Source organism: Lagopus muta, chromosome Z (assembly GCF_023343835.1).
Source record: "Lagopus muta isolate bLagMut1 chromosome Z, bLagMut1 primary, whole genome shotgun sequence".
Lineage (NCBI taxonomy): Eukaryota > Metazoa > Chordata > Aves > Galliformes > Phasianidae > Lagopus > Lagopus muta.
The window spans coordinates 41,707,562-41,731,882 of NC_064472.1; the positions used below are offsets into that span (position 1 = coordinate 41,707,562).

The window sequence follows — 24,321 nt, forward strand, 5'->3', positions numbered from 1 at the left end:
ATCTACCTTCCAAGAAACTCTGGGAAATCAAGGGTAGCTCACTGTTAAATGCAAGTAAATGCTGTGTAGCCTTAATTGAACAGAGAGGACTAAATTCCTAAAATTTTATATATATTACTGTGCTCTTTTTTCTTGTGTTACTTTTCTGGCAGGTACAAATAGAGTGACCTCTCACAACTGGCTAGTTCATATCTACAGATGGATGCATTGCTCACAGGTTTTGTACAACCTGTGGAAGCATTTAAAACCAGCTTACAGTATCTTGACATTTCATAAATATTTGTAGGATATTTACATATTTATTTTTTTCATAGTTTAGATTCAGGCATGATATCCAGTGGCAATTAATAAAGAAAGTGTAAGAAATCTTGTTTTCCTTGTGAACCTTGTGAACAACATGTTCTAGTTGTTAATGAGCTCTCAAGAAAATCTTTTATGTTTCCTGAAAAATTTCTGATGGAAAAGAAACGTCTTTATACTTTTAATTTAGGCATCCACTGGTCACTTCCAGTGAAATTTGTTAGCGAAATTCTAGATCTGCCATATTCCTGTGAGAGCCCTAATAAAGGCAAGGCAGAAGCATGAGCTCTATCACACAGAATCATAGAATGGCCAGGGTGGGAAGGGACCTCAAGGATCATGAATCTCCAACCCCCCTGCCACGTGCAGGCCCTCTAACCTGCACATTTTATACTAGACCAGGCTGCCCAGTGCCCTGTGCAACCTGGCCTTGAACACCCCTAGAGAGGGGGCATCCACAACGTCTCTGGGCAGCCTGTTCCAGCACATCACCACTCTCTCTGTAAAGAACTTCCCCCTGACATCCAACCTAAATCTCCCCTCCCTCAACTTAAAGCCGTTTCCCCTTGTCCTGCTGTTATCTCCCCTTTCAAACTTCTGCTTTCCCCTCCTGTTTATAGGCTCCCTTTAGGTACTGAAATGCTGCAGTGAGGTCACTCTGCAGCCTTCTCCTCTCCAGGCTGAAGAAGCCCAGCTCTCTCAGCCTGTCTTCATAGGGGAGATGCTCCAGCCCCCCGATCATCTTTGTGGCTCTCCTCTGGACCCTCTCCAACAGCTCTCCGTCTTTCGTTTACTGGAGGCTCCAGACCTGGACACAGTACTCCAGATGCGGCCTCACAAGAGCAGAGTAGAGGGGGACAATCACCTCCCTGTCCCTGCTGGCCACCCCTCTTCTGATGGAGCCCAGGATACCATTTGCTTTTCGCGCTGCAACAGCACACTGCTGGCTCATGTTAAGCTTTTCATCTATCACGACCCCCAGATCCTTCTCTGCAGGGCTGCTCTCAAGGACCACTCCTTCCAGTCTGTATGGATGCCTGGGATTCCTCTGGCCCAAGTGCAAAACTTTGCACTTTGCTGTGTTGAACCTCATCAGGTTCACCTGGGCCCACCTTTCCAACCTCTCGAGGTCCCTCTGAATGGCATCCCTTCCTTCTACTGTGTCAACCCCACCACTCAGCTTGGTGTCGTCGGCAAACTTGCTGAGGGTGCACTCGATTCCATCATCAATGTCATTGATAAAGATGTTAAAGAGCACCGGTCCCAAGACAGACCCCTGGGGACACCACTTGTTACCAGCCTCCACCTGGACATAGAGCCATTGATCATTTCTGGGAATCTTTGCAGATGCATGACAGAGATGTTATGACTGTCCCAACTGCAGAAAGCATTTCTGTTGACACTTTGAGCCTATTGAGCCTATGAGACAGTTTGTTCACTAGACACAAGTTACCAAAAAATTGTATTTCATTACTTCTATTTACTTATTCTACTTACTTTATTTTATTTTGGTTTTGTGAACTATATCCTACTTAGGTGTCAGGTCATATACCCCACATGTGGTAAACAGACACGTCATGAATTTGCAGTTGTTTTTTTCCTTCACTGTAGTACATGAGAAGATAGGGGTTTTGGTCTCAGTTTGGAAGGCTAATGAGTATCTTGCTTGCGTTCTCGCATTGATTCTGCAAAAGGAAATGAAATAAATCTCCAAAACATTAAATGTTTCCATGCCTGGGATCTTGTTTATTTCAAAGAAAAGATGACGGCTCGGGCCTCATCTTCAAATAGCTATGATTATCTTCATTTTGTCTAAATTCAAGAAACTTCCATGTTTTGGCTGTAGTTCTGATGAGTTTAGTAAAACTACTCATGTTTAAATGTAGACCTTAGTTGTTCATTCTCAAGATCTTTCTTTCAAATGACCACTTTCTGATTGAAAATCAGAAATCTGCTAATTGCCTGGAGTATTTTTTTACTGGGAGATGTGATTCAATGTTTTTTCCTATTTACAGCATAAAAGAAACCATTGTGTAGGGCTTTGGGTCAAGTGAGGAGATAATCACAGAGAGAGAGAGAGAAATTGTAGAATTCTTTTGTCTTAAGCTCAGTTTTCATACCTCTTTTGTAATCTCCCTTCCCTACTTCTGACAGTGCCCTTCTAAGAATATGCTGGTTTTGTAGTGTGAGAAACCCACCAGAAGGAATTAAGTGCAAATCTTTTTAAGTTTTTCACCTAAATTTGCAATTGAGAAATGAAGTCTGTATTACGACAACGTTATTTTATAATAACGGAGTAAAACACTTAGGTTTTCAAATAATTAAGAGAAATGGTTGCTAGGAAGCTAAGAATGGTGATTTTGGTTTACTTGAGTTTGTATATACAGATATGTTAACTGAAGATGTGTGATTTTTCTTGCTAGTCAAAGTAATTAATATATCATACTTTCATTCTAATACACCCTCACATTCTAGAACATTTGCAATATTTTTTCAGAGATTAAATTTTTACTCCTTGAAAAATAACAGCTTTTGTTTATCAGGGTAGGAGAAGAAAAATTCATGATAACAAAATGTTTTTCAGTATTGTGTCCTTTTTCAGCATTGGTCCTTTTTTGTAGCAGCTCTAAGTTGTGGGGTTGAATTATATAAAATCTACATTCTGGACTTCTCAGAACAAAATACTTAGTTACATGAAGACTGAGTTGTAATGTGCCTATGTGTTTACTCAGTGTCTTTCACAGAAAATGAGGAAAGAGGTGTGGTTCAGAGGGACCTTCACAGGCTTGAGAGGTTGTCCCATGCAAATGTCACAAAGCTCAGCAAGACTAAGTGCAAGGTTCTGCATCTGAGTCACAACACTGACAAACACAAATAGAGACTGGGCTAGAATGGATTAAAAGCAGCCCCAGAAATAAGGACTTGCGGTTGCTGGATGATGAAAAAAACTCAGTCTGAGTCATTAGTGCATGCTTGCAGCCAAGAAAGTCAGCCATATCCTGAGCTGCATCATATGAGGTATGAACAGCTAGCTGAAGGAGGTGATTGTTCCCCTCTACTTTGTTCTTGTGAGACCCCACCTGGAATATTGCATTTAACTCTATGTCCCCTAAAATAAAAAATGCATGGACCTGTTGGAACAAGTCCAATGAGTCCAGAGGAAGGCCACAGGGATAGATAATTAAAGTGCTGGAGCAACTCTGTTATGCAGACCACCTCAGAAAATCGAGTTGTTTCAGCAGGGAATTCACCAGGGGGAGGTCATGCTTGACCAACCTGGTAGCCTTCTACGATGTTGTCACTGGCTGAGTGTATGGGGGGAGAGCAGTGGATGTAGTCTATCTTGATTTCAGCAAGGCCTTTGATGCCGTCTCCCACGACATTCTTATAACAAAGCTGAGGAAGTGTGGGATTGATGAGTGGACAGTGAAATGGATTGAGAACTGCCTTACTGGCAGAGCAGAGAGGGTTGCCCTGTAAGTAATGATGTTCCTCAGGGGTCGGTACTGGGTCCAGTCTTTTTCAACATCTTCATCAATTACCTTGATGAGGGGATAGTGGCCACCCTCAGTAAGTTTGCTGACAATACAAAGTTGGCAGGAAGGCTGACACAGCAGAAGGCTGTGCTGCCATTCAGCGAGACCTGGATGGACTGCGGAGCTGGGCAGTAAGAAACCAGATGAGGTTTAGCTAAAGCAAGTGTAGAGTCTTGCATCTGAGGAGGAATAATTGGAGGAACGCACCAGTACAGGTTGGGGGATGAGCTGCTGGAGAGGAGCTCTGCAGAGAGGGACCTGGGTGTCCTGGTGGACGGCAGGTTGGCCATGAGCCAGCAGTGTGCCCTTGTGGCCAAAAAGGCCAATGGCATCCTGGCGGGCATTAAAAAGAGTGTGGCCAGCAGGTCGAGGGAGGTGATCCTCCACCTCTACTCTACCCTGTTGAGTCCTCACCTGGAGTACTGTGTCCAGACTGGGCTCCCCAGTACGAATAAGACAGGGATCTCTTGGAAAGAGTCCAGCGGAGGGCCACAAAGATGGTGAAGGGCCTGGAGCATCTCCCCTGTGAAGAAAGGCTAAGTGAACTTCAGTCTTGAGAAAAGAAAACTGAGAGGGGACCTGATCCAGGTCTATAAATGTCTAAGGTGTGGGGGGCAGAATGGCGAGGCCGAACTCTTTTCAGCAGTGTGTGGAGACAGGACAAGGGGAAATGGCTGGAAACTGGAGCATAGGAAGTTCCGCACAAATGTGCACAAGAACTTCTTTACAGTGAGCGTGACGGAGCACTGGAACAGGCTGCCCAGGGAGGCTGTGGAGTCTCCTTCTCTGGAGATGTTCAAGATCTGCCTGAACACCTACTTGTGAGACCTGGTGTAGGGAACCTGCTTTGGCAGGGGGCTTGGACTCCATGATCTCTGGAGGTCCCTTCCAATCCCTACGATTCTGTGATTCTATGATTCTGTTTAGTCTAGAGAGAAGAGTCTACAAGAAACATCATTGCAGCCTTCTAATACCCCCCTAAAAAGGCGGCCTATAAGAAAGCTGGAGAGAGACTGTTTATAAGGTAGTTCAGTGATAGGACAAGTGGTGATGTCTTCCAAATACCTCTCTTAGTTTAAAGCCATTCTTTACTATGTTGATGATGAGGCACTGGAACAGTTTGCCTAGAGAACCTGTGGATGCCCCATTGCTGGAGATGTTCAAGCCGGGCTGGACTGGGGCTACCTGATCTAGTGGGAAGGATCCCTGCCTATGGCAAGGGGATTGGAACTAGAAGATGTTTAGGGAAGGGAATTCTGTGATTTCAAAGCTTTTTTTTTATCTAAGAATTTTATCATTACCACTGCATGAGATATCTCAAATATGTGTACTTCTTCTAATATCACTGCATAAGAATAGTAATTATTACTTACAGTGGTTTTAGAAATGGGAAACAGAGGCATAGTGATGTTAAGTATATACAAAGATATCTAAGAGATTTGGTTAGAGGAAGGAAATGGGCTGCAATCATCACCTGTGGTGCCTGAACACAACCCTTTGCTTGAGGGCTCTTTATGTTGTAAATGCAAATGAATTAAGCCACACCATTATCCATGAAATCCCCAGCACATACAGCAGTATAATTGAAAAGATAAACTTAAGCAGAAGTGGATTCATTTTATTAGAATTTCATAGAAGATTCTGAGTTGGAAAGGACCCACGGGGATCATTGAGTTCAATACCTGGAATACTGCAGTATTTATAATGCAGTACAACATAAATTTCAATAATTAATTAAGGCTATGTTTTGTGGTTTTGATTTGAAGTGTCAAATGTAAGTATAGATTTTGGATGTTAAAGGATAATAATTTAATGGACAGTGATTTACCTTTTCATCTTTGCTTGTCTAGATGAGTATATACTGTCCTGTAATTTTTATATCACAGAGGGAGAAAAGAATACCAAACAAAATCTTGCTAAATCTTCTTTTTAGTTCAAATTGTTTTGGTTATATAACTTTCAGGTTACTTTCATGCACTGTATGATAGTATTGAAGTATAATCACACTGGGAGTATGAGTTAGTTTAGAAGCTAGAAATGTGCTAGCATCTTGTACTTGCACAGCTTAAAGAAAGATACAAATGACCTGGAAGTAGTTAAAAGTTGGAACCTATGAAAAATAATAATTGTATACATAATTATTTGCTGTTCAGGTATACTTATCCTATTGATGTCCATTACTTTAAGACTATTTAAGACAAGAATTTAAAAATATCCTGTGTGAATACCTTTTGTTCTGATACAGCTTTCTGGTATAAAGTGGCATGTAAGTAAACATTTAAAGGATTATATTTAGTTAAAAATATTTGGTCAGACCGTGAGATTCTCTTACAGTTTCCTTTTCAGTTTGTAAGGTATATGGGGACTTCAGAAGGCAAATCATTTTACTTACAGGGTGTATTTCATCTCTTGCACTTGTTTTTAATCAGTTATAGTCCGTGAATATCCTGTGTAGGAATTTGTTTGAGGAGGTTTTAGAAAGGATGGCTGTATAATAACAATGACCTAGATGGCTTCTAGACATTTAAATCTTTTCTTTTGTTTTCTCTTGTCCTAAGCATTGAGACAGGAAGCATTTTTAGAACTATTTTTAGATTTTTACAAGTCAGCCTTGGTTTCCTCATATAACAGAAATCCCTTGGCTAGATCCAATAGCAATATTGTTTACTCTTTCATGGTGCCATATGCGTACAATTTTTTTGTTTTATTTTAGATGCTTGTTTTTGAAAGAAAGTGCTCAAAAACTTCAACCTATATTGGATTGTCATCCATGAATTGTTTGGATACGGAAAACAGGGCTCCTCAGTATGTCTGTGATTTTTTATTCATTGTGGGTCTAAACTGAATACACGAAGTGGTTTATTTTATAGCAGACTCAGTAGTCTGATGATCATGTTTAAAAAACTGATGATTTTTTTCCTCCATAACTATACTGTCTTTACAACACCACTCTTGTTGTGACAGAATGATGGCTGAGTGAAAAGGAGCTTGGAATTCTGGTCCCCTTCTTAGCTTATATTTTCCTCATTTCTCATCTCAGCATTCATCTGGGAATTGAACTGTAGGTCTGGATGCATCTTGTACCTGGACTATCATGGTGCTGCTGCTTTAGTTGGCTCTTTCAGTTAAGGAGAAATTGGGTGCCTCACTGTTTTGCTGTAACTGCTACCTTTCAATTTCCATTGTTAAGGTCTTGAAGGCATCTCTGAAGAAGTCAGTTGCAGTTACTGAAACATACTTCTGTCTTAGATCACACAAGTGATTACAGTATGTATGAAAAGTATGCAAGACTGTGTTCTGTTTCTCTGTAATGTTAAAATATACTTAGTTTTGTTCAGTCAGGTTAATATTTCTAAAACGTTCAAAGGCAGAGATGTGATGACTGTGAAAGTTTAGGCAGTCCCTGTTGTTGCTGTTTTCAGAGCACCTGAGTAATTGTTCTTTGTGCTAGACATCAGCTTCTCAGTATCTTAGTCCTATTTTTCTTTCCAGTGTGAATCACATGTTTCTCAGCTTCCTTACTCTTGAGTAATTTTTGTCTGAATGTGTCTATTACCCTGGAGTCATAGACCAAGTCAAATAATAAAATGTTATAAAATTGTATTTGGATGGCAATGGAAATTCCTTATGACTCAACACATTTACTGTTGGAAAGAATTACTTTTGGAGATGCTTATGTGAGTTTTAACTGACTGTACTGTTGTCAGTACCCGTTAAATGTTTATGAAAACCTGATCATGGACACAGAAACGTGAACTCTGTTACTCACTTGCAGATCAAAAAAAAAAAAAAAAAAAAGCAATAGCTCAACATTCATTACACTGGGAAATGAGAAAAGCTGAATCAACATGCTGTCAACTTAGGACTCTGGTTACGTTAATGAGCAATTTATATAAATAAACTTGAAGTCATCAAATGAAAAGTGACCAAACCACAAAGCATAATCAACACAAGGAACTTCACTGAGATTTTATTGTTGTGCTCATTGCTATTAGCATCGTGGCTGAGGAGATCTAGGTAGGCTTGGGAGATGAACTGCAGATAGAAAGCTGAAGTAAAGGCTGTTTGTTTTCCCCCTCAGTACCTGCATGTTCCATTGGGCAGCTTCTCTTCTCCTTCATTTACCAATCTCCTTCATATTACAAATAGTCACACTGCTGGCCTGCAAAACACTCTAGAACTGGGCATAAAACTAAAGTCTCTTTAAGTTACAGGAAGGGAGAATTTGGCTACTTAATTTTATGTTGTGTTTGCTTTTAAAGTTGAGAGATGGGAGGTGGGAATGAAAAGATATATAGAGCAAATGTCAAATTAAAGATGATCTTACAAGGATATCCTCCATATTCTATAAGCTAGCATATAGTGCAAGAGGCTTTTTTTACAGTTTATTGAAATCAGTACCATCTTGGCTTAGTTAAGTCTGGGTGGGTGTTTTGCAACAGAGACTTTCCAAAGCACTGGCAAAGATTTAACAGTAATCCAGCTGAGTTCCCCTAAGGGTTTGAGCTGAAATTCTGACTTTCATATTAAATTAGGCATGGTTACAAGATGAGTTATTTGAAGTTTTTGTGAAGCGTGTGACAAACAGAGCAGGCAACTGGGATGCAAATTTTTTTCATGTATGTTTTCTTTGTTGGGTCAAAAATTTATGCAGGATAGAAAAGGTTCTTATTTATGAAACTTGAAGAAATCCTCCTCAGTATATATATATTCAGTGTGTATATGGGCATATATATGTGTGAGTGTACATATGCATGTGTATATATATGTATGTATATATATATGTGTGTGTGTGTACATGCACACATGCCCTCAAACTTGCCTGAGCATCTTGCACTTCAGAATTTTTCACAGAAAGGGGCTTTCCCCCTTTTTCCTAAGGACCTGTAGCTATCATCAACCAGGTATGTGATTTGTTTTGTTTTATTTTTTTCCTTCTGTTTAGACTTTTATTTTTGAAACATTTTATCAGATTTCTCCTTTGATGTGGTAGTGTCTTAATGGGTTTTCCACTTGTTTCCTTTGCCTACATATAATCTATGTTGGTGTGATTCTTTATGGCAGTGCTGGAGTCATTTCTGTTGGTATTATTTGTTGTTCCCTGCTACTTCAGATAAAAACTTTTTAGTAAACTTCAAAATGACCCATCACCACATTTCCTGTTGCAGAGTGGGCTGTTCCTAAGTAGTGGTGTGAAGGTCTTTTTTTGTTCGTTTTTTTTTTTTCTTTCCAACCCAAGTAGCAATAGAAAAACTGTTTAATATCAGATCCAGTGTTTTTACAGTATGCTTGTTAGTTTAGATAAATGGACTCTGCTTTTAGGAAAGGCAGTAGAGTGATTAAACAGAGCCTGCTGTTTCTTAATTCCAGCATGGACAGGTTTGGTAATGGCTAAAAGATTAGCTGTGTCTAAAGGTTGCTCAGTGTAGGTTTCACAGTGAAAGTAGTTCCTGAAACAGCTAACGAGAGCTAATATTTAAAATCCTTTCTTGATTGTTTCAGTATAAGCCAAAGATACTGTGGATTTGAAGATAAGTAACATCTGAGGTTGTAGAAAAGGTGCTGATGCTCTCAACTTCATCTTTCGCAGGCATTCCTTCTGAAAGGAAAATAGTTTTTGTTTTCTCTGGAGTTTTTGTTTTACTGATGTATTTCTTTTGTGTGTGACATTCCTTCTAGAATTCTGCAGTTTATACAAGGAGAGAGTGTGTGTTTGAACAGAGCAACATATAAGTGCTGAGTGTATTGTATATAAAGCAGTCTTTGTAAATGCTCAGTCAGAAAGCTCTTCTAAAATTAAAACCATTGCTAAGTCAATTGGAATGATGACGGGTAAACTGATGGAAGGCAAGAGACAGCTGATTGATTTTAGGAGCTGCCAAACTGAAAGCATATAAGACATCATGCAGTACAAAGTAGTGAATGGATATTTGCAAACCTGGGTAGCTGGTCCTATCTCTCAGCTATCTTCCAGTTATTACCTCTAAGTGAAGGAGGTGGTATTTTAAAAGACAATATGGTAAGTGAACTTGAACTTAAATGAGATCCAAGCTGTAATTTATCAGGGGAAAAGTACTTGTCCTTGTTAAGAAAGACTTCATCCCAGATGGGAATATCCATCCCCCAGGTGATGTTTGTGGCCTTCTGCTAGTTTGCTGTTAGATAATTTCTGCATAAATTGTTTTGAGCTTTGTATTTTTTTTAATGTCTTGGCTCCATCCAGAAGTATAATGTTACAAATTTCATTAACTATATTACTTTCAGATTAGATAGCAGAAAGACCCTTTTGAAGTAATTATGAAAGCCTGCATCTTTGCCTCTCAGGATAGTCTGGAAGCTCCTGAGATGCAGGTCAGGCACTTGTGGGGATGGCAGTAGGGAGGAGAACCTTCAAACCGACAGTGAGAAATGGGAGTAGATCTCTGGTTAAGTATTTTTGGATTAATTAGCTACAAGATTAATTACTTTATAACAACAAACAAACAGATTTAATCAGGAGTTCCCGTTACTAATACTAACACTAATAAAAGTATCTAAAATGGAATTCATCGCAAACAGGATGTCTGGCCACAACTGTGCAGTTTCAGTTGCCTGGTGTTTATTATGGACTTGACCTTCTGTGCTAAGATCAGAGAGCAGTGAGGAGCTTCATGGCTATGAGCAGAAATACCATTTAATCTGACCACACCAGCATGGCAAGCCCTTTTAGGGAGTGAGGCACCACAAAGGGCATTGGAGAAAGATAAATTATCATCTCTATGGCACAGCACATCTGCTGCTCCCATACTGATAGTGACACAATTTTCAGAAAAGATGTTTTATGTGGAATTTTGGCAAATGGCACTGTATATTTTTGTGTTACTGATAGTGTTAAAAATATTTTTTATCTGTGATACTGAATGCAAACTATCTAGAGTACAGGGACTGTATTATGTATTTATTTAAAATTACACTTCATTTATCTGCTAAACATAATTCATCAAGTGAATTAACAAACCATCACTTTTGGGAGATAGGTTATGCTTGTTGGATAAAATGGCATGGCAAGCCCTCAGTGTACCAAGGGAAACTTCCCTTATTGACCATTTAAAGGTCTTATTTCTTCACAGTCAAACAGGCATGCCTGCAACTTGAAGTTTGGACTGGATGGCACTGACATTTCAACACAGAAAACAGTTTGTGTTCACCATGTTAGTCCATTGTGTGATTTCAGATGGGATAGTCGAGCTGACTCCAGAAAGCTGAAGTGCACAAAACTGTTCTTAGTCTTGTATGCAAATGCTTTTAATTTTGCATTCATATTGTTGTGATATCCAGTCCGTTATGTCAGCAGCATTAAGTTGAAACTGACCTTCTCAATTGAATACTTTTCTGTTCTGGAAATTTCCACAATTTCAACTGAAAAACAGGCTATCTGAAGTTTTAAAGAGCTAATCCATGACTATAACTAAAGTTGTAATAGAAAGTATGTGAGATACTGCTTTTACAAATTGATGACAAATCTTGACATTTATTGAAGTGGTAGGCTTGGATAAAAATGAATTTTAAATAAGTTTTTTAAAATCTTAGGAGCCATAAGGATAAAGCTATCAATTTTCAGCATTTGAAAGAAATAGGCTGTTTCAAAGATGGCATATCTCAGTATGTAAATGTTTTATTTCCCCTAATTTTCAGCTGACTTTGTTCTGAGTAATCCATTTGGTACTATTTTAATAACTCCTCAAACTGTCTAGTGTCTCTGACAATATGTATGTTGTAGCTATGGATAATGCTTCATAAATGTATTTTCCAGGTACCTTTGTAAACAAAGAAGAAATGCTGGTATAGGCTCAGAATTTTCCCCAGATCTCCATTGTGGAACAGATACATGTCAGTAACAGATGGGACCTGTCTTACAGAATGGATATGATTGCCACAAATTGGTCTTATCGGGGAAAAATAAAAATAAATGGAACAAAGGAGTTTGTCTTAATTTGTGGGGATCCGTATCTCAATTTTGATACAATTAACTTGAAGTTAGTAAAACTGTGGATAAAGAACTGTATTTTGTCTCTCTTCCAGTTTTGTACATTTTTATAGTGACTTACTTTTTGATTTTTCTTCTTCTTGGTTTTAAAGGAGGATTTTGGCATATAGTACCAGAAATTCTATTGTGAATCGATGTATATATTAACAGCATACTTGAAATCAAAGTAATTTGAAATAAGTTTTCCTGGCTTTTTCTCAGTATCTTTTTGCCAAGCCATGTGTTTACCAAGCCTTTGAAAAGCAGAGATATGATTTTCAATTAACTGAAGGAATGTACAATATTCAAGTACCACACCCAACCTGCTCAGGAGGACAATATTTTTTGCGCCTACATGCCCTTGAATAGTTAAGGAGCAGGTTTTGAGTTGATGTCAGTTCATAGTGGAAAAATACAAGTCTGAAGCTATTGCTTGAGAAGGCAAAACACATAAGTGAAAGCAAAATGCTGGAAGAACGTATGAAACAAGGAGAAGTACTGTTTTCTTAAAGAAACATAGGCAGTATTAGTGGAATGGAATTGACAGAGACCTCTTGTCACGTTTGATTTCCTCTCAGGCTAGGGGGAGCTTTCTCTAAGATCTTGATTTATTGACCAGCTTATACACTAAAAAAACGCACAGCATATATTTATATACAGTTTGGCTTTGCTTCCTTTCTCTTCCCCCTGAAGAGTAAATAAATGTTGTGCTTTGAGAAACATAATTGTCAATCTGTATCTAATTTCAATATAACTTCTGTAGCTTACAGTGTTTTTAAAAATGTTTTTTAAAAAGTGTCAGTGATTGATAATACTGTTTTTTTGATCTTGAAACACAGAAGACGAGAGTCAGGGATTTCAGACTTTTGCTTGGCTGTTACTAGCTGGAGGGGCATGATTAATCTCATCTCTCATTTAAATCCCTCTAAGTCCTTGCCTAGTCCTCTGCAAGTACAGTGTCTTTTTCTATGCATCTGAGCTTCAGCAAAATACCTAGGCTTGAAGAATGTGCGTATTTTGGGATTTTTGACAGCAGAGGATGTGAACTGACTTCTGAAATGTGGATTGCTCCGCATTGAATGTGCTTGGCGCCCACAGAGTGCTTCCTTCCTCCACCTAATATGCTTGCCAGCTGTCCCTGCTTGCTGCCTGTAGGACTGTGTGTGGCCTGGTGTGGGCACAGTTCCACTGACAACCTGTCTGATATTTCTAAAAAGCTAAGCTGGATGCATAGCCACTTTCCTCAAGGCAGAGGGGAGACATCCAGTATGCTGCTATGGCTCAGGTGTCTTGAAACTTTATTATCAAGTCCTAAGGCTAGGTAGGAGAGTGCCCAGGAATGTGTGGAGAACATAGTCATGCCTGCCTTTGTCACAGCTGACACTTGGAAATGTGCAAGAGCTGGCGGGTTTTAAGCTGCTCATATGGCCCCTTCTGCTCCAGTGTAGCCACAGTAGCCCTCTAGAGGCCTTCTGCTAACCTCATGCCTGTGTGAAGTGTTTGTCAGTTCTTCATTGGTGACAGTGGCTAGAAGGCTGGAGCCTAAAGTCTTGTTTCGAGTTCAGGTGTTATTGCTTAGGACTGTAAGTTCCTTCAAATTAACTGTTAGTAAATACTTATTTTTTGCTTTGAAATTGCAGCCTTTGTAAAAAAAAGAGTAACTGAAACTATTAAACCTTGAAGATTCAATAAATTCTGCTTTTTGGGCCAGGAGCTCAGTCTTCACTTTTCTGTTCTTTTTTTTTTTTCTTTCTTTTTTTTTTTTTTTTGTACAGTGGGTCAAGACAGAGGCATGCTCTTCTGCTCTGAGAGAATTAAAGCAGCTTATTTAGTCCAATTGGGCCAATTTCAAATCTAGACAATGTAGTTCTTCAGTGACATCATATCTGTAAGGTTTCAGTCATTAGCCAAACCCACTGCAGGCATGTGATGCTCATGTTCCCATTAGTCCCACTGTAGTCAAGTATAGTAGTATAATCGAAGGACCAGTCATTTTTCAAATTAGGGAAAAGAGGGAAGGACTGAAGAGCTCATATTTAGCCGAAACTGACGTGATTTTTTACAAACCTGGTATGTACACATTTGCTGATGTGGAATGCAGCAACTGGATCAATGTTTGCATGTCTGGCCTTTTACATTTTGTTGTTGTTTTTATTTATTTTTGAGCATAGAGTTTAAATGTGAGGTCTTGGGTAGAACACACATGTCTACTATCAGTTGTGACAGTGAAATACTATTTTGAATCAAAGCTTTTATTTAGTTCCATATCACATTTTGCTTCAATGTTCCTGTGTTTTATGATTCACTTAAAGTTGCCTTATGAAAGTTACAATACAATATTTCCTCTAATGAAAAGCCGTTTGTGTTCTTGAAATGAATTGTATTTATTTAAAGCGAGTGTCACTATATGTTTTCTCCTACAAAACTATAGACTGATATAAAGTTCATGTAACCTAAGGAGTGCAGTGACACTCTTACTAGGTACAAAGCAGTATAGAACTTGGTGTACTAAATCAACTCATAGAGAAGCTCAGTGGTTTTGTGTTCTAGTTCACCTACTTATAATGATCATGCGGTATCTTGGTCACAGTGTGACTGTTTTAAACGGTCATGAAACAGTGACTTAAATGCCCAAATACATCAATAATCATTTTAGGTTTTAATTCTCCACCATTCTTGAAAATATTCAAAAATTCACTTGCTTAAACAGGGAACAAACTGAAATATTCCAGTAATCCACTATGTGTGCCTTTTAAAATTACAGTGACTAGATGTATTTGCTGCCCTCGACAGCTAGTAATATGGCCCCACAAGACTGTAAACTTTTAACATTATTAGTAATTTTTAGCTCAAATGCAGGCTGCATAGGTGACAACAGAACACTGTGGAGGAAAGGGTTCAGTGCAGTGCTGCCTCTCTCGTACCCACTACATTCAGTCGTGTTGATACCTGTGTGTATTGCACATTACACATGCTGTGCCATTTGGTGAGTAAAACACAGTGACTGGTGCTAACAGTATTTTAGCTTAGCTAATGTTGTATCGAGAGAAAACAGAGCTCAAAAAAGAATCAGCATGTATGAAAGAAGAGTGTTCATTGAAAAAGAGGCAGATAAGCACTTTTTTGTGGAGACAAATAATATGGTACTGTGCTTAATTTGTCAGGAAATCTTGTCAGCTTTCAAAGATTGAAATTTGAAAAGACTAGAAATCTGGAGATTAAAACTGCTGACTTCAAATGTTATGCTTTGGTGATAGATGAAAATACTGATGCTACAAATAAAGTTCATTTTGCTATTTTTATTAGAGGCATTGATAGCGAATATAATGTCATTGAAGAAATGCCGTCCTTGGTGCCATTAAAAGATAGAAGTAAACCTCTGAATTTGTATGAAGCAGTAGGAATTACATTAAAGTAATTTTTCTTTAACCTTGGCCAGCATATCTGGTATAGCTGCTGATGGAGCCCTGGGTGTGGCTGTCTAAAAACAGGAACTTCTGAAGAAGACAATACAGTTGCCACCAACAGTTCACATTTGTGAATTTATCATACATCAAGGAACTTTACGTGTGAAAACTTCAAAAATGGATAATGTTGTGCAAATCATGATCAAAGTTGTGAATTTCATAATGTCCAATGGATTCAGTCATCATGAATTCCAGGAGTTCCTTTAAAGAATGGATGCTGATCATGGGGACGTCATTAACTTTTCTGAAGGAAGGTGTCTAAGTCAAGGTAAAATACTAACATCTTATGACTAACAAAATCATATCAGGTCACGTATGGAATGAAAAGGAAAATTTGTGTCAGAACTTGGAGGTGAAAAAGTCTCAAAGATTTAATGTTTTTGATAGATTTGACTGTTCATTTAAATTGGTTAAACAACCGTCTTCAAGATGAATATCAATTTATCTGTGCTGTGTTTCAAACCATAACAGTATTCAAAATGAAACTTAAATTATGACAACCTCATGTTGTGGCAAATTATTGTATGCATTTTGATACATTGGCTAAACACAGTCCTGTGAACAGCAAAAAAATATGCAACCTTACGTCCCATTTTGATATCAGTATCTGCTAATAGGTTAAAAGATTTGAAATCAGCAGTTTTACTCTCCAGATTTCTAGTCATGGTTGGACTTGATGATCTTTAAGGTCTTTTCCAACTTGAGCGATTCTATGATTCTGATTCTAGAATCTTGGGAAAAAATCATATTTTTTTAAAAATATATTTCTTATCAGTCTAATACAAAGTCAAAAATTGGAATCAACTTAGAAACTGCTGATTTTTTGCTGTAAGTATGCTACCTTATTTGAATCATTGTGTCTGAGCTGTATTTTGCTTTAAGACTGAAAAGAGGACCTTCTGCTTTGCTAATTAGTTAAGCATGACAACTTCAAATAGTGTCATTTTGCTCTAGAATAGAGAATAGTGGAACATGTTTATCAGTTTTCAAACATGTTAGTTTTCTAGTATGGGAGAATGCAAATTGTTTACTTTAAATAATGTAAAGTTCGTCTGTTGTTTTCCTAAACTCTTGATCCTTTATATACATAGTAAATTAAACATCAAAATTAAATCCCTGCTGTGTTTCACTTAAATTATTGGAGTCTTGTATTTGTGTGAAACTGTCTATTACAGGGGATGTAGGCTCCTCCACTCATGGTGTTGATTTTTAAAAGGCAAGGAGGCTGTACGTAGCAGATACTGCAGTAGACTTGGACCTCTTGGCCACCCAGGACCTTAGCAGCTCAGCAGATTTCTGACTCTGTGGTTGCTGCTGAGATGTGGCAGTGTAATGGGAGTGTGCACCTCTTGGTATTTGCACTAGTATGGAAAGTTTTCCTGTAGGAGATGGCTGCAGTGCCAAGTGGAATTTAAGTATCTTTATGTTCTTTTGTATATATTCAGAGAAGGAAATACATTGCTTTTGTATCATTTCATATTCATGCTACAGTGCCAGTAGCAAAGGGCCAGAGTCCTACGTTTTATTTCAAACAAACAGAAGTTGCTCTTAGCAACTGAATGACAAAATGAGGTTTAGGAAGATTTATAAGGTTTCTATGGCTTCAGGATTTTATTGGCAGGATTAATAGCTCGTAGCCTTTCTTTGCCTCTCCTCCCACCATGTAATCAGAAGACTACAATCTGTCTGTTTCCGGAAGCTTTTAAGAGGTATTAAAAAATATGGTTCTAGTTTGCAGCCAGAGTTTATTTAAGGAAAAGTGAAGGCGAGGCAAGATACCTTCTGGGTATTTGATGAGGAGAAACAAAGTGAGTCTATCAAGTTTCTCCCTCAGTCTTCTTAGTCCCATTGTAAGGTCAGGAGGCAAACTAGAAATAGATCAAGAGATGTTTCTGAGCATTTTAAAATATCTTGGTTTTTTGTTTGTTTGTTTGTTTGTTTGTTTTTCATCTTACTTGCTTGTGTTTGTCAGCCTTAAAGTCCTAAGGATACTGTCATCAGATGAAATATGAAAGCTGCAGCTGTTTCAAACTGTGAGGTGTGCAAGTTCCTGAAGTAATGTTTCTTAGTTGTTGTAAATCTATACTGAGGAATACATTTCTGTTGCAAATTTCTCTCAAAACAGATACAATTAATTTCAGTATCATGTGTGTTTCATTAGAAGTAGGCAGTACCTCATAGTACTCTGGTTAAGACTATTCTTCTTGCATTTTGAAATAAGTGACCACCATAGCTGTTTTTCTTTTCATATTTGTTTTTGGGATTTTAAGGTTGGGCTTTTTTCCCTGCGTAACTGTTGTTACATGCCTGTATGTAGAAAAAAACATTGCTGTTGACTACTGTGGATTGCAGTTGCAGACATCAGTGCCTTTCTGAACATAAGTCCTGTAAGTAATATGTTTAATAAATTTAGTGGACCTTTATGGTTTTTATTTGATAGGAGGTGTAATATCATTTGAATGTTGTAATTGTAGCTTTTTCTGTTGTCTCTACAGAGACATAGTATTAAAAATATTATACATCCATTTTAAGTGGAGGCATGACATGATTGTGGAACAGGATGGCTGCTTTCAAAGAGCTTGCTGTGACTGCATGCTATAATTGCTGCGTGCTGCATTTCACATAGATGCAGTAATAAAAGGAAGGGCAACTGAGCCTGACTTAACAGAGGAAGCTGCTTTGTTTTATACATTCTGGAATAATTTTGTTGTTAAATTAGTAACCTGCTTCGTTAGCTACTGGCTTGTGAGTGTTGCAGTCATAGAAGTAATCCAAAAAAAGACACTTCTGAGCCACTTGCAGCAAGTTAATATAGCCTGTGGCCTTACTGTGCTGACTGTGCTTTCTGTTTCTGCCAAATACTATGTGAGAACAAAAGGGAGCTAGAACAAGGAGGTCAGAAAGCCATTCAGGAGATGATGTGACCCTTGGATCTCAGGCATATAATGAGCAAGTATGAAATATACTTATTTGGGAAATATTTCCCCATCCCCCTCCTCTTTTTTTTCTCCCAAGAGGGCACAGTAAGAATGCGATCATCTGGAGACATACAGATGCCTGCTGCTTTTAACCTGTAGCACAGCACGCATCTATGTGCATTACTTCTCTCATCTTTGGCTTGTATTACAGAACTTGGAGTCGTAAGTACAGTATCTCAGAATCCTTGGATTGGAAGAGACCTTAAAGACCATCCATTTCTAACTCCCTGCCATGGGTAGGGTGGGCACCCATAAGATCAGACTGCCCACGGCTCCATCAAGCCTGGACTTGAGAAATGTCCAAATTAATGCAGTGCAATGAGTCTTAATGTTTCCATCTTGCAGAAGACTTTCTGCTTGTAGTCTTTGAAATCAAATGCTTTTACTGTGACATAAAGCAACAATACAATGCTTTTCTTTGAGCAGATGTTGAAATTACCAGGGCTTGCATTCCTGAGAAGGAAACTTCTGTTTACTTCAAATGTTACTGAGCTTGATACAAAGAAGATGTTGAAGGAAAGCTGTGGCCTTGAAAGTATCAGCCTAATGTTAGAGACCTAATGTGTAATTGTCACTCTGATGTGGCAGCCTTTGTACAGTCCCTTTGATCCTGTCTGCATTTTGAACTGGTCACAAGTGTTGTATTTACAATCATAGCCACGTGAACAGTCAGAAAGATTATGTGGTTCTACAACTGCACAGTTAGATTAGAGAACAATGAATTTGCTTCTTGCAAGTAAACTTACTTCTTTGAAAAGTACAGTTGAATGCGTAGAGGAAGTAGGGAATCACACTAGAAACTGTTGTAGCATGCCTCTCCATGAGTGTCTGGTTCTGTCTTATTGTACATATTTTAATACTAATCAGATTACCTGTTTCAAGACTGATGTTTGCTTTCTCTACAAAAAAAAAAAAAAAAAAAAAAAAAAAAAAAAAAAAAAAAAAAAAAAAAAAAAAAAAGAAAAAGCTATTTCCAGGAAGGCAGAGGTTAAGAAGTTGCTTGAGTATCTTGTTTACAGTGTGGAAAACGGAGGAAATAATTTCTATTCATTTCACTTGCAAAAACATTTTCCATGAATGAATATATCCCCTGAATTTTCAGACATTAGGTAATAGTGTTGTTTCCTGTTTGTTTTAAGGGGGAGGAGTTAAGGTGTAATTTTTAGACAGATATCAGGTTTTACTGCAACTTTTATTTTTTATTACTAGGAGCGTAGCCAGCTTCATCTTAAGGCGTTTCCTGAACTGCATGTTGAATTTTTGCTTTAGTAAGAAAGCTGTAAAGAAAAGAGAACATCAAGTGATATTTGCCATCCATAAATAGCAACCTGTGAGTTTAGATGAAAAATTAGCAAGGAAAATCTTGTTGTCTATAGCAATTTAACTTAAGATGTTGATTGTTGTGATGATACTTAGGTATTCCTTATGACCACCTTTTTCAAACTGATATTAAGAAACATATAGATATCTTTCTCTTTTTTTCTTGTTTGTTAGTTTTCTTGTTATTTTATTTAAATGATAAAAATCCAACCAGGTTAGCCACACCAGGATTTTTTTTATACAGACCATTCTGCTAGTGCTAGTGAAGTAGGTTTGACATACAAAGAGGACCCTCTGAACTAAGTTATTCATCTTGTTAGACATCCCTTGCATAGTGATTCTGGCAGTCTTTACAACTTGTCTTAATTTTTTTGTCAATTGTTATTTACCGTTCATTTTGAAAGGGACAGCGGAATAAAATTCATTGAGTTAGGAAACTTCAAAGAATAATGGATTTTGTTTGTGGTGGGTTTTTTTGCTTGCTTGTTTCAAACAGACTTGATGAAGAAGTTGTCCTTGTAACTCTGGAAGCCTTGGATCTAAGAAAACGCTCTTTGGCAAGATTCTGAAAAACAATGGGAGGCTTCAGTTTGTGCTTCATTAACTACTGCCTATCTATTATCTATTCTGGATTTTTGATCACAGTATTTGTTCTCCAGAATGTCAGCTTCCATGCAGCAAATGAAATGCTAATAACTTTCTTTTTCAATTGATGAGTTCTGTTGGGTTTAAAGTTTGTTGTATTTACTACAAACAGGGTTGGAAAGCAGGCAATAGTGAGATCTAAGATCACATCAGGCTTCGTAGTATTGGGGTGCATTATTGACAAAGTCTCATCAGTATGAGGAATATGCTGAAGATTTTCTCATAGCCTGTGATTTAGCATGCATGAGGATCTGGATTCTTCTACCTTTTAGTCTCTAGGCAATTTGCACAAATCTAAAAACTGAATGTAATGGATAGCTGTAATATTATAAATCCCTTGTGTAATGGTAGCCAAAGGGAAAAAAAAAGGAAAGAAAAAAAATCAGCATAATCTGGCTGTGCAGCAAATGTGGCTGTTGAACTAGAAGCTGTATTTGTGAGCCACTGGATACTTCATCTTGCTGTAACAGTGTTCAGGAACAGCTAAATTAATTTAAGCTTCCTGAGTGGAAACAAAATCATACTTAAATCAGATTAGCAGGAGCCTGCAAAGAGAGTTCCTATTGCAAATGTCTATTGCAAATAGACATTTATCTTAAATTACTGTTTAAAGGGAAGATTTTTAAAATGGTACTTACTCTCTTGAATAGTGTCATGCTGAGCGAGCATCAATCTGAAGGACTCTGCGTGCTGAGCAGATGCATCATGCAGAGGAGCAGCCCTCTGGGAGGCTGATCTATCAGGACCACCTACAGGGAGAGGGGGCATAATTCCATTTCCACACTCATTCAGCCCTGATGTCAGTTTGAGCTGCCAGTTGTGAGGGCAGCTTTTGTGATTTGGATGTCTTTTTCAGTAGGATCTGAACAGAGATAACTAAGCTTGTTTTATCTGAATACCTTCTTTTAGTTTTAACACCGCTGCTTTTCAGATAAGAAGTTTAAGTAGAAAGGAGTATTTATGGTCCACTGTAAATGTTTAAGCCTCTCTTTCCCTTTTGGTAAATTTTTATTCTGTGCAGGAGCATATGCCAAAAGTACACTTATCCTTTTATAAAGCAGGAAAAACATAGAAACTATGTTCTTTCTTCCTGCAGCTTGGAAGCCAGGATTCCAACAGTTTGCAAGCAGCTTGTGAACATCTATATCTGATTTAGCTAATTCCAGTCAGAAGTGGCAGAAAAATATGAGAAAATGATGCCATCTTGCCATTGCTGTGCGAGAGCATGATGGCATTGTAAGCATGGCTGTGTGAAGATGATATGATTGGCTCCACAGCATGAGTCTGAATTTAAAAAATAAAAATATAAATAAATAAATCCATAAATAAAATATCATCGTAGTGCAAGACATTTTCATTTTGCAGCTGACATCTAAATTGTGTGCATTATAGCCAGAAACTGAGAGACGTCTCATTTTCACTTTTGCTTATGCAAATCTGGCTGCTTTTAGTTACAAAACTAAGACTTACTTAGCATTAGTTTGTTTGTCTACATACCCAAAAATTGTTTTTATAAAGCATTTAGTGCTGATAATCTGCAGTCAACTTAATGGAACGAGTTTTTAGATAAATCTCCAGTGGCTAAAGCGTATGTCAGAAAATGTCATGTTAATACTATATTTATAATGCACTGGTTACATGCTTTCTTAGTTTACATTATGTAGTAATTTCCTGCTACATTTTAAAAAAATTTTGTGACTTGACTTGGAAAATAAGCCTGTGTTTTCACTGAATTTCATAGTTTAAGTGTATACATTACAATTTTTTTACTACTTAGCACATATATTACTTCATATACATATATATATAAATATATAAACATTATTTTGAAACATTTTTTGCAATAATAAAATAATTTGACTTGTGTTAGTATATATGGTATCCATGAAGAAGAATTGATGCTGTGTAAGTATGTCCTCAAAAATAAGAATCATGAACAAAGTGTATGTGTTGTGTTAACTTCCATCTCTTTCAGATTTGAGCATGGTTGTTGCCCACAGCATTTTGTTTTATGTTGTGCTCTTTAATGCTTACGTGTTTTGGCTTCGCTCTGAAGGTTTAAAGCTAAGCCAAGAATATAAAATGACAAAATGAATTTACATGATGTAGTATGTGTATGTTAAAATGTTTACTCAGAAGGTGCTGCGTGCACCACCCTACAATCCTTATGCAGATGAGTTTCATTGAAATCTCTTGGGAATTTTGTCTCAACAAGTACTGCTGCAAAATCAACTTTGTTATGTTGTGTTTAGCATATAAATCTGATGCAAAGTAGTTGCAACTAAAGTTCTGTAGTTTCTAAAAAGAATTTTAAAAATATGGAATTCTTTGATTGAGCAGTAGGTAGGCTATGTAGCATAATACGAACAGAGTGATGGTGATGTTAATTACCCAAACCTGTTTCTATAACAATATTGGAAAAAAAAATAGAAAAAAACTTGATTGTGGTCTTTTTTCTTTTTTCTTCTGTATTTTGGTATCTGAAAGAATGTTGTTACAAAATACTTGTCTTCAAACATTTTTAGCCATAAGTCAGTCCAATACAGCCAACTCTGCTCCATCAGCATTCACATGCTTTTAGAACTAGCCACTCAAGGTATTATGTTTTAGAGGATATCTTTCTTGTTCTTGTAGAGTGTATATGAAATATATATATATTTTGCAGTAATAGTATTTTTCTCCAAATGTAGTATGCAAATTTGCACACTAATTGGATCCTCACTTTACATCAGACCTCCTAATTTGCCCTACAAAGCACAGCTTTATTTGCAAGGTGTGATGAAGGCACAAACATACAGAAAACGTAACATTTATCTGAATAATGACTTCACTGCTTGTCCCATCCAAGTTATAATGAAATCTGTATTTTTCAGAAGTTCTTCATGTAGCTTTGCAATATGCGTGTAATTAGGGATAACAGTTTTTTTAGTTATTGACAGTACATTTTTTTCACAGCAGCAGTCTGTCAGGAACATGCAACTTGTATTTTATTTTATTTTATATTAAATACATAGGCAAACTCTTTCGTGATAAAATAGAGTGCCTGTGATATTTACCTAATACATTTGATGAAGTGTTTGGCATATAATCTAGTTATGAAAATTTATATAGTAAGTTAATAGAAGATGGAAAATTAAAATCAAACTTAATGTACAAAAATAGTGATCCTTGGCTTGAGCCCATTGTTTCCGTGGTTTACTTCCCTTCTGGTTTCTTTTTTTTTTTTTCCCCTCTTCCCCTCCCCATTTTCTCCCCCACCCCCCATCTCTCCTCCCACTCCTTTTCTCTTATGATTTTTTTTTTTTTTTTTAATTTTTCTTTCAACAATACTTGTGTCACGATTATTTCTGGAGTGCCTTTTTAAAAAGCTACTTTAAGCAGAAGCTTTGAGCACTGTTGGGAATACAAGCTTGCTGAGGAGTACAGCTTTTTAGTGACTCGCCAGATTTAAGTTACCTTTCTGTTTTCTCTGTATTACAACTTAGAAATGAAAATGTTTCTTCAGGTGGCAGAAAACCATTCTGAGCAGCTTGAATGAAAATATCCTCCCTTAGCAGCTGAGTAAGGTCACATGAAACAGGATTATTCTGCCTTCAACCATGTATTGGTGTTCAGTTCAGTTACGAATGGCTGAAATAGACATGTAAAAGTTTCCAGTTTTTTTACAAAGTACATTTGTAACAGCACCATCAGGGGCTGGCGAGCCCAGAGCAGGAGAGCTGCTTGGAAGCAGTGTGATGAGGTGCTGTGAGAGTGGAGCAGTGTTTCCTGAGGACAGCGTGCCCAGTGGCTGTGTCTTGAACCATGCTAGATTGCAGGATGCTGCTTCAGGCCCGGCAGCCTGCTGGTGTGCATCAGCTCTGGGGCACAGGGCCTGCTCCTTCTTGGTCAGCATCCAAAATGGAAAATGTGGGAAACGAGAAGCGAGGGGATTCAACTGTTGTTGTGCTGGAATACTGGAAAAATAGGGGCTATGAAAAGTGGTGAAGTGGTGGAATCTTTGAAGTCTCTGTGGAAAGAAAATGTCATAATATCACAATATCTGTGTGGAGGTTTTTTTGTTTTTTTGT

At 37.7% G+C, this 24,321-nt stretch overlaps 1 protein-coding gene across 7 annotated transcripts in view; it reads left to right on the plus strand.

The window, feature by feature from the left end:
• LOC125687230 (aminopeptidase O (putative)) overlaps positions 1-24,321 on the plus strand; it is a 177,492-nt gene that overhangs the window by 116,082 nt on the left and 37,089 nt on the right. The window contains exon 14 of one of the 7 annotated variants that reach the window (XM_048932157.1): positions 15,281-19,101. The exons of 4 other annotated variants lie outside the window; for them this stretch is intronic. In XM_048932157.1, the coding sequence (XP_048788114.1) occupies positions 15,281-15,301 (21 nt within the window). In that variant the 3' untranslated portion in view covers positions 15,302-19,101. Of the gene's footprint in view, positions 1-920; positions 2,028-11,628; positions 13,534-15,280; positions 19,102-24,321 lie in introns of those variants that run through there. 2 more of the 7 variants (XM_048932159.1, XM_048932158.1) reach the window with 2 other exon arrangements.